Source organism: Sus scrofa, chromosome 6 (assembly GCF_000003025.6).
Source record: "Sus scrofa isolate TJ Tabasco breed Duroc chromosome 6, Sscrofa11.1, whole genome shotgun sequence".
In the NCBI taxonomy this organism is placed as follows: Eukaryota; Metazoa; Chordata; class Mammalia; order Artiodactyla; family Suidae; genus Sus; species Sus scrofa.
In genome coordinates this window covers 39,364,579-39,376,093 of record NC_010448.4, presented here as the reverse complement: position 1 = coordinate 39,376,093, position 11,515 = coordinate 39,364,579, and the positions used below count along the sequence as shown (strand labels likewise).

The 11,515-nt window shown below is 41.2% G+C and overlaps 1 protein-coding gene across 1 annotated transcript; it reads left to right on the top strand.

Annotated features, from left to right (window-relative positions):
• LOC100522678 (cytochrome b-c1 complex subunit Rieske, mitochondrial) lies at positions 2,218–9,333 on the top strand. The gene is made up of 2 exons (XM_003127002.4): positions 2,218–2,550; positions 6,342–9,333. Exons 1-2 carry the CDS (start codon positions 2,337–2,339, stop codon positions 6,950–6,952), a joined length of 825 nt encoding a protein of 274 aa, XP_003127050.1. The 5' UTR covers positions 2,218–2,336; the 3' UTR covers positions 6,953–9,333.

Here is an 11,515-nt window from a genome sequence, read left to right as displayed (position 1 = left end):
ACATAGTTCTATTCACTTTATATGAATTAATCCATTGAATCCTTTAAATAAAACACTTTGGGGCTAGATCCTGCTTTTACTGTCACTTTACAGAAGAACATTGAGGATAAATAAATCATCTACGGACAAAGCCCAGGAACAGCAGAACTAGGACTGAACCCTGAGAGCCCAGAGATAACAATTCCTACTCTGCTCACCTTGTGAAGCTCCTTCCGTCCTTCCCTCATCATTCATCCTTCACTTACTCTTCGCCACCTCAGAGGGCTGTGGTGACATTGTGTTCTTGCGTATAAAGCACTCCAACAATGCCTGGTGTGTGACTGCTGCTCTGGAAGGGTCTGCCTTTATCATCAGGGTTGTTGCAGGGGTAAACCTGGTGCCTGCCCTGTGATGAGCCCAGTCAGGGTAGCCCCTGAAGAGGTGGGTTCCAGTCCTGAGAGTACAACACAGTCCCTGGGGCCATAAAGAAGCCCAAGACCTAGGCCCTGAGGAAAGTCCTGGAGGAAGTGGTCAGTGTGCTGTGGACCTAGAGAGGAACATAAATGAGTCAGTAGGAATCAAAGGAAGGCTTCTCAGAAGAGGAAGGCGACATGTCAGACAAAAGAAAAAAAAAATCAGCAAACCCTCACCTCACTAAGTGTGTGTCAGGCCCCCTGTGGGTGCTTTAAACATATTAGTACACTTACTCCTCTCAGATGGCTTCCTCACCATCCCCACTTTACATGCAAGGCAACTGAGGCATAGAAGGGTTAGAAAAATTCCTTAGGTCACAGAGAATGAGCACAGCACAGACTAGAGAAACTTCCTTGGTTCATATACCCACCACCAACACAATTCTGCTAAATCTGTGCATCCTTGTATTAATATTTACTTAATATTTATAGATTTATTTACTTATTTTTTGCCTTTTCTAGGGCTGCTCCGGGGGCATATGAAGGTTCCCAGGCTAGGGATCTAATTGGAATTGTAGCTGCTGGCCTACACAAGAGCCACAGCGATGCGGGATCCGAGCCGCGTCTGCAACCTACACCACAGCTCACGGCAACGATGGATCGTTAACCCACTGAGCAGGGGCAGGGATGGAACCCTCAACCTCGTGGTTCCTAGTCCGATTTGTTAATCACTGCACCATGACGGGAACTCCAATATTTACTTAATATTTAAATAACCCACTTTGACCTAAGTAAATGTACAACGAACTTTATCTCACTACAGTCACTGGAATATCAGTATGGTTAGAAAATAAATACCATGAAAACACACTATTATAAAATCTCTAGATTCAACTACCTAATCGCTTTGAATCCAAGGGCTATTCTGTAAAAGGGAGATTAGAAAGTCTGGAGAAGAATTAAAGGTATATTAACACCAAACTGGGACTTTCTCTTTGGTGTAACCAGAAGGATGTAAAGAGAAGTAAGGGAGTAACATTCTTACCATGGGATAGAAAATGATTTAGGGACTTGTTTCTGCATCCCCTAAAATCTCACTTAGGGAAACTGACAGTAGCTAAGAACACAGACTCAGAAGACAGACTCTCTCACTTCACAGCTTGCTGGCTCGCTTCACCTGGGCACATCATCCTTCTAAACCTCTGTTTTCTCATTGGTAAAATATAGATAGGGATCTTGATTATAAATGAAAGAATGAAGGTAAAGCACAATATCTAATACATAGTAAATATTTACTAAACATAAGCCACCACCATCCTCAATATTACTAAGCTTTGCAGTAGGTCTCCAGACTTTTAAAAGTATTTATTTATTTTTTAGATAACGATAATAATCATTACAGTAATTACTACCTGTCAGATTCTGCTTTGAGTTTTATGCTTGTTGTAAGATAACGCTAATAATCATTATAGCAATTACTACATGTTAGATTCTGCTCTGAGTTTTATGCATACACTCAATCATATTTTATGTATACATAAACATTAGTACTTATATTCACTACTATTATCATCCCTATTTAAACTATTATGATAATTTATTCTTTTCCCTAGTTCCCCAAAGATAAAAAACCCTGACAGACGCAAAATCGGCCCACGGGACGCTCCTGGAGACCTCCTTTGTCCCTTTTCTTAGGGCAGATCCACGGCCTTAGCCCGCTGGACACCTGAAACTAACGCGAGGCCACACCCCCTCTACCAGCTCATCTTCGCCCGCCTCTAACGTGCGTCTCTACAGGATCGCCCCGCCCTGTAGAGGGGCGGGGCTCCTCTTCTGCTGGCGCACTGACGTCACGGATCCCGCGCCTCTCGCCCCTCTACGCGCCTGCGCCGCTGGCGGAAGGTCGTCCCGGTGACCCGCCTGGGTTTCAGAGCTGCTGTCGCCATGTTGTCTGTCGCTTCCCGCTCGGGCCCTTTTGCGCCGGTGTTGTCGGCCACGTCTCGCGGGGTGGCGGGCGCGCTGCGGCCTCTGGTGCAGGCCGCGCTGCCCGCCACCTCGGAGTCACCAGTGCTAGACGCGAAGCGGTCCTTCCTGTGCCGAGAGTCGCTGAGTGGCCAGGCCGCGGGCCGGCCTTTGGTTGCCTCCGTAGGCCTCAATGGTGAGCCAGGCAGAGGGGAGCGACCAGGGGCTGAGGGGTCCCTATTATCTCGCTCTCTCCAGCCTTGGACCCAGGGAGCAGCCGAGGAGGGCGGGGGTCTGCGGGAAGATGGGGAGCCTTGTTTGCGGGATCAGGTTCCTTGCCGGAATGGATCGACCTTGGGCCTTCCTCTTCTGCCTTCATTCACCCAATTCCCTTTACTTTAAATGCTCTTCCCACCCAGTTTCCTATATTTCCAAGTCTTACCCATCCTTTCTATCTTAATTTAAGATTAGGTAAATAAGATTTTTATTTGCTGATTTCTTTATGTTTAATAGCACATAACACTTTCTACTCTTTTGGTGATTCATCTGACCTTGAGCTTCAAGGTGTAGAGAATATCTCCTTTACTTATTATTTATATCTCCCACATTTTCCATATAGTTGGTGCAAGATATTTGTGAGTGAATAAAGCGGCAAATTTTTTTAGGGGGCGCCAGTGGGTTTTAGAGCAATTGCCCAAGCCAGTTATTTTTTGGACTGGAGCTGAGAAACAGCATGGGAAGGGAAAAATATCAGTAACAGAGGAGAAAAGTATCTTGGAATTAGTCAAATGGCAAAGAATTTCTTCTAAAAATCAGGGGCTTACCTGACTTTTCCAGGAACTGGTAAATACTGTAGAAACTTAAGGCCGAGCTCTTTCCTGTAGCCTTGCCTTCAGCTTTGAAGCTTAAATTCATATTAAAATCTCCTGTACAGGTGGTTTGTGGAAAGGGGCAGTTGGGTCAGAGAAGATCCCTGAGTTGGGACATGTTAGAGCTCAACTTAAAACCAAACCATCTGTTTTTTTTTCCCCTCAGATCCTCTATATTTTAAATTTTATTTGTTAATTTAAATTTATTGGAGTATGGTTGACTTATAGTGTTGCATTAATCTCAGGATTACAGCAAAATGAATCAGACATGCATATAAATATATCAATTCCTTTTTCCCCGAATTTCTGAGTAGATTTTCCATGCTATATAGTATGTTCTCATTAATCATCTGTTTTTTTATATATATTTTTTATTTTAATGATTTTTATTTTTTTCCGTTATAGCTGGTTACAAAACCCCCTGTTTTGTTATAGTGCCTTAAGTTTTCGACATTTCTGGGTGATGTTTCTATAAGTATCTGATTTTGTTTAAATGTAGAACTAGATCTGGTTAGCATCTGAAAGTCACACCTAATAGAGCCTGTGTAAAATACTTAGGGAATGGTGTTTGCCCTATTCTTTCCCCAAGTGTTCTTGATGGGGTAGCTCAATATAAATGTAACCTGCTAGATAGAATGGGAGTAGAAAACTGGATTTCCTTTGCCACCATATCTCTGAATGATAATATCAAAGCCTTTCTATTTAGTGTTCCTGTACCTTTCCTTGTGTACTGTAATATGGTTAGGGTTGTAGATAGGGTTTTTAATGGAGAAGTATAAACTTTGGTTCCTTCATCTTTTAGGTATGGTAAGAGACTTTCCAGGGTATTCCAAGACAGTAGTACTTAAGGGAAAGTAATTTATACTTGATCCCAAACCCTGGGTGACACCGATAGATAAGCATTAGGTAGGAGTAGGGTAGTGTGTGACATAATGCACTTTGCTAGAGTTGTGAATATCATGTAGGCACTACCTATGTCCTGTCACCTCCAAAAAATGCTGAGTTAGTTAGAAAGTACAAAGAGTTATTTTGATAGGTTTCACCATTGTTTATGAATACTTATGGCCTCCATAAAGTTAGTGACGTTGGACTTCACTTTGTGGCTCAGCCAGTTAAGAAACAGACACTGTCCATGAGGATGTAGGTTTGATCTCTGGCATCACTCAGTGGGTTAAGGATCCAGCATGGCTTCAGGCTGGGGCTTAGGTCAAAGGTAATGGCTCAGATCTGGCCTTGTTGTGGCTGTGGGCTAGGCCTGCAGCTCCAATTCGACCCCTAGCCAGGAACTTCCATGTACCACATTTGCAGCTGTAAAAAAAAAAAAAAAAAAAAATGTTACTGACCTAGAGAACCATGTGAAATATATTCCATATTATAATATTTTACTTCTCAAGGAAGTATGTTAGGATGAGACAGCCGAGAAAGTCAAGTAGAATTTCAGCTTATATGAAAATGCATTTTATGTGTTTTTTCTGGAAAGTGAGGAATTTTTAGTGTCCCCTTTTCTAAAAAAGAAACTTTAAGGCAAATTTCTTAAAATGAGTATGCTGTTTGCAATGAGATTTGCTTCCTGAAACACTTAAAAGTGATGCCAGTAAGTTAATTTTTTTGGTCAGATATTTAAAAATGGTATGGGGCAGAAGGATGAACTTTTTTTTAATTGCTTGCCTCCAGAATACTACATAAACAGTAACTATTTAATATTCATTTGACGTAAATATTGGCCTGTTTTTATGGCCTGCGGTACTAGTGTCCCAGTTGAGAGATCCATAGCAGTTTAAAAAAAAAAAAGATAATGCCTCTGCTCTTAGAGATGCTTTTGCCCTTCAAAGAAAGAAAAAAAAAAAGCTCTTTTTTCTTATACTAAATTGAAACTGGTTCTTTTGGAGATTTCATTTGATTTTGATAGGTGTGTATTCTGATAAGGATGACCTTTCTGCCGTTTGTGGTTTTACTCGAATTTATAACCTGAGTCTAAAATGGAAATCTCAGAATTCCCATTGTGGCTCAGCAGTTAGCAAACCGGATTAGCATCCATGAGGACGTGGGTTTGATCCCTGGCTTTGCTCAGTAGGTTAAGGATCCAGCGTTGGCCTAAGCTGTGGTGTAGGTTGCAGATGAGGCTTGGATCCCAAGTTGCTGTGGCTGTGGCGTAGGCCAGCAGCTACAGCTTTAATTGGACCCCTAGCCTGGGAACCACATAGGCCACAGGTGTGGCCCTAAAAAGACCAAAAAAAAAAAAAAGATATCTCTGAGTTTCTATTACTAAAACTATCCTATTTATAGAATGCTTATTATAATCAGTGTTTTGTGAATTTTTAGCAGTTCTTTCTGATAGATAGGAATATAAAGTTAAACATTTGGCTTAGTAAGATCATTGCACATCAGTTTAATGGGTAAACTAGATGAGTTTTAGAGTCTCTTCTAATCCAGGAAATGTGAAAGATATTTGGCATAATTGCACAGTGGGTCTTAGCAGATTGAATTTTGAGGTACTTAAAATATTGCTGTTTACAGTGTTTTTTAACTTTTTAAATGTGATTCACTGAATTGTTATGAATTATGAATCAGCATTGTTCAGTCAGGAGGAACTCAATTTATACATATTATGATTTCATATCAATATGGTAGTGGTTGACCTCATTTTGTTCTCAGTATTTTATATGCTGGTACTGCCATCTTGACTATTTCTGAGACCAGTGAGTACCATATTTATTTGTTTCTTTGTGCTTTTTTTTTCTTTTCTTTTTTTCACGCCCACGGCATATGGATGTTTCCAGGTTCCCAGGCTAGGAGTCAAATCCGAGCTGCAGTGCCAGCCTATGCCACAGCCATAGCAACATGGGATCCAAACTACATCTGTGACCTACACTGCAGCTCATGGCAACACCAGATCCTTAATGCACTGAGCGAGGCCAGGGATTGAACCTGTATCCTCATGGATACTAGTCGAGTTCTTAACCTGCTGAGCCACAACAAGAAGTCTGAGTACCGTATTTCTTTCACGTTTTTAGAATTTGATTTTTGCTTGTGAATCCATAAAGGTCCATTTCCTGATGTATGCCCCTTTCAGGGTACTCATCTAATGGTGTTTTTTAACCTTCTGTTTATCTTGCAGTTCCTGCTTCTGTTCGTTATTCGCACACGGATATCAGAGTGCCTGACTTCTCTGACTATCGTCGCGCTGAAGTGTTAGATAGTACAAAGTCCTCAAAAGAGAGCAGTGATGCTAGAAAAGGTTTCTCCTATTTGATAACTGCAACGACTACTGTGGGTGTTGCATATGCTGCCAAGAATGCCGTCTCCCAGTTTGTTTCCAGCATGAGTGCTTCTGCTGATGTGTTGGCCATGTCGAAAATTGAAATCAAGTTATCTGATATTCCAGAGGGCAAGAACATGGCTTTCAAATGGAGAGGCAAACCTCTGTTTGTGCGTCACAGAACCAAGAAGGAAATTGACCAGGAGGCTGCAGTTGAAGTGTCCCAGTTGAGGGACCCACAGCATGATTTAGAACGAGTTAAGAAACCTGAATGGGTTATCTTGATAGGTGTTTGTACTCATCTTGGTTGTGTGCCCATTGCAAATGCAGGAGATTTTGGTGGTTATTACTGCCCCTGCCATGGGTCACACTATGATGCATCTGGCAGGATCAGGAAGGGGCCTGCACCTCTCAACCTTGAAGTACCCACATATGAGTTCACCAGTGATGATTTAGTAATTGTTGGTTAGAGACCTGGACTCAAGTCATAGGCTTCTTTCAGTCTTTGTCTCACCGCAGAAGAGTTATTTGAGAACAAACCTTCTGTTCTTAGAGTTAGTCGACTTGAAATATTTAAGAATTGCTGATAATGTATTTGCAAACATGTGAAGTAAATTGAATATGTTGCAAACTTTCAAGCATTCACCTAATAAAACCACTCTTAAACATTGTTATGCTCAGAGATGTCAGAGGTGCAGTGTCTTTGATAGCTAGTTCTAATTAAAAACTTTAGACCAATATGTAAGATATGTGTGAAATCTGTAATTGGCTTTCTTATTTATTTACCTTTGTGTTAGGGCTAGAGATTCTGCAGAGCTCATGGTTAGGATGAGGTAGAATTAGCTGATTATCTCCAAGACCTGGGAGGTGTTTTATTGACGCTGACAGAGACAATAGCATACAAGTTTACGTTCTATTCTTTTCACACCTGGCTGTGTGTGGGAGACACATCCTCCCCTTCCTTGCCCCTCTGCCCCGGGGAAATCCGTATGAAGACGTTGAATGATGTGTGGGGAGGGAAGAGTGGTGAATGAAGTTTAGCTGCTCTGAGGGTTTGTTTAGCTCTAGCTCTGATTTCCTGCCTATGTGACAGGCCAAGAAATGTTTTTAATTTACTTAATGGAAGTAAGTTAGCAATTGGAATTCTTCAGTTTTAAGAGGCTATTATTGTCTGAGAGAAGCTTTCCAAAATGGGATTGCTGTTGATACTTCATGTGGTATGAATATTCATGTCCCCACAGTTCCCGCATCCACCCTGTCAGAAGGCAGAAAGGGGATAGTGCCCCAGACTCTTGGTACTGTCTTCATTGAAAATGATCCTGCTGTGTTTTTATTTTTGTTTGTCTTTTTAGGGCCATACTTGGCGGCATACGGAGGTTCCCAGGCTAGGGATCGAATTGGACCTGTAGCTGTGGGGCGATAGCACAGCCACAGCAATGTGAGATCCAAGCCGTGCCTACGACCTGCACCACAGCTCATGGGGCAACACCAGATCCTTAACCCACTGAGCAAGACCAGGAATTGAACCTGTGTCCTCATGGATCATAGTTAGATTCATTTCTGCTGAGCCATGGTGGGATGGGAACTCCTGGTTTTGTTTTTTTGATGATTATATTTTGAGGTGTTTCTTTTTTTCAGTCACCGCTTTTCTCTGTGAAGTGAGAGTGGCACAGGGAGACGTGGTAGAATCTTTTAACATCCTCTTTCTGCCTCATGCCTCCAGTTACACAGGTGAAACAAGACCAAGGTCTGATATTCTCCCTGGGAACTGGGTGTGAGCTCTACGCTTTGTTGAGAATTACAGCTGTCTTGGAGTTCCCGTCGTGGCTGAATGGTTAACGAATCCGACTAGGAACCATGAGGTTGCAGTTCAATCCCTGGCCTTGCTCAGTGGGTTAAGGATCTGGTATTGCCGTGAGCTGTGGTGTAGGTCTCGGATGCGGCTCAGATCCTGCGTGGCTGTGGCTATGGCGAAGGCCGGTGGCTACAGCTCTGATTAGACCCCTAGCCTGGGAACCTCCATATGCTGTGGGTGTGGCCCTAGAAAAGGCAAAAAGACAAAAAAAAAACCCAAAAAGAATTACAGCTGTCTTGAGAGATAGGTCTGTCTTTGCCATTTGGAGGTGGGTTAGTAAGGTTCCCTGGATTCACTTTGTGATCACACGTGCATTTGTAAAACAGCAAGTGAGATGAAGTGATTGGGTCTTCCAGAGGGAACTGGCCCTCCAGGTTTCCAGTCCTTAAAATCAGTAGCCAAGTGTATCAAAGAAGAAAATGTCAAAGTTTCCAGGCTTATGAGGAGGTATTAATCTTTGGTTCATTTTTAGCATTTTAGAAAGAAAATTAGCTGGTATGATAAATGGGGCACTAAAAACTAGTATTTTGTTTTAGTTCACATAATGACATTTTAGGTTCAGGTATTTAGGTATGTGACAAAAAATGCCAAACATTGCTATTTTACTACTCTTTGATATGTTCTCTCTTTTAAATGGAAGACCTGATCATTTCAGCATATGTAGATTACCAAGGAAAAGTTGGTATTGTTTGATTTAAAAGTAGTGAAATTGTATCATGTATGAGCAATTTATGTATGTGGTATTTGTTGTTATTTTTTGGAGCATCTCCCATATTTTTTTTACCCTGACTATATCATGAGGCCAAGAGAAGTTGGTATATATTTCTTGCCTATTTTGCTTGTTTATCATGTGGTGAAGATTCTGTGTTTCTAGTATTTATGGGGAAAATCATCTTACGCTTTTTTGTCTACTCATGCTACTTTTTAATGGTGCCAGTTGCCCACAGCTTACTGTTTAAAACTATACCAATACATCTGTTTTAAAAAGCTGACAAATTTTGAGGCTATTTTCTTTTTTAAAGTGGTACCAGAAGCTATTCATAACTTCAGGATATACTAATACAAAAGTTTTGCTGGTGTATATTTATGCATAAAATTATTACTTGGAGGAAATTAGTGGGATGAGTAAAAATTCAGCTTTTAATTTGAAGGTGAATTAAACCTGGGTAGAGATCTTTAAACTTTATCACACGAATCCTTAGGACCCAGCAAATCTCTGGGTGACAGTTATTGTGTCATCTGATGTCAAAAAATAATTTTGTTTATTTGTACGTAATTGAAGCTGCTGAGTTTCCAGTCTGTCCACCAGTTAGTTGCTAGTTGCTAGTTGGGTGAGTTTGGGGTTTTCTGGTTTTGCCATTTCCTAACCATGGCTCCATGAGCCTGTCACGTAATCTCCTTAGGACAATTGTTCTCTAAGAGTCCTTCCCTGTGAGATTTGATGAGTCCCTCAGCCCCACTCCAATAAAGATGGGAATTGGTTTTCTTAGATAAGCATTTGTTGTCTTTGCAGTATTTGGATTTATGATAAAGAGATCCACAGTCTGAGGTAGCATTATTTTAATCAACACAGCCAACCTTTTATAACAGTAATGCTCAATCAAGGGCTACACTGCTACTCTAGGGGTGTTTGTGGCCATTATTTGGTTGTCAGAAGTGATTGGAAGGTGCTGTTGATATTAGGGCGTGGGGAGCAGAAACGTAGCATGTTCAGTTGAGGGAGACACAGGTCCACACGCTAAAAATTTGGTGCCAGAAATGTCAACAGTACCCCTTCCCTGTAGCGAGATGCCATATTTCTTCCCATCCTGAAGTGATACCTCAAAATAGTTTGCATTTTCATATTTGAAATGCCAAAACACTACTGCATTGGAGGCTACATGGCAGTGGGAGGCAAAAATAGGAAGTTTGCTGGTCCCTAGATGTATCACAGGCATTCTTTGCTGTGTTTGGTGGACTGCTTGTTTTTCATGATATTTTGATTGATGATAAACTTAAATCCCAGTATCCCACTTAGTTTTTAAAAGAAAGCTTTGTTCCACAAGTGACTGGACAAGTAAAATTACTTGCTAACTGCTTTGCTAAATGGATGGAAAGAGCAGATCTATGTTTTTTTTGTTATTTTGCTAAAACACAATCCTAGATATTAAATGACTTAAGAAAAGAAAGGAGTTCCCATCGTGGCTCAGTGGTTAACGAACCTGACTAGTATCCATGAGAACGTGGGTTCAATCCCTGGCCTTGCTCAGTGACTTGAGGATCCCGTGTTGCCATGAGATGTGGTGTAGGTCACAGATGTAATTTGGATCCTATGTTGTGGCTGTGGAGTAGGCCGGCAGCTACAGCTCTGACTCTACCCCTTGTGTGGGGACCTCTATATGCCATGAGTGCAGTCGTAAAAAAAAACAATAAATAAATGACTTAAGAAAAAGAAACCTGAGCAGTTGGTACCCTGACCTCAGACCTTAAGCATGTACTTTATGCTGGGAATAAAGATAGGGATAATCTTGAGATCCGTACCTGATATACTTTTAAAAGAGTGGCTACAGAAAATAGTATTTTTTTAAATTTTTGTATCATTTGTTAGAGATAACACAAAATTTACTGTGGTCTTTCTGAGTATACCTTTGGAAAATCTCTTTGACTCAGTCAATGTGTTGAGAGCATTTGTCCTTATTTGATATCTATGGCTTGGGACCAAAATGTGCTATTAGTACCCTAATTTTTCTAGACAATGGGAACATACTGTTTATCTGAATGTCAGAGGTCATTGTTCCTACAGGGCTGATGCTTTTATTTTCTGTATTTTCATGTCATTTGACTATCACTGTATTAACCCAAAATAAATGTCCATGTTTTTCAGAATGATATCCTTGGCCCACTGTTCTAACACCTCTCATCACTGTTTGCTAATGACTCCCCTAGATGACTTCCTTGAATTTCATACTCATGTTCACCTGCTTAGTTGGCATCTGTGCATGGATGTTGCATTAACACCTTAAACTCAAAATGTCCAAAGGGAAAAGAAGTCCTCTCTCCAGAGCCATCTTCATTGCAGTTGGCAAGCTAAAAATCTCTAGTTTCTTTTTTAGGTAACCCCTCTGGGCCCAAATCAGGCCCCAAACCCTGCTAATTGTATCTTCTTAATAAAATAGAGCCATTACTCTCTCTGCAATCT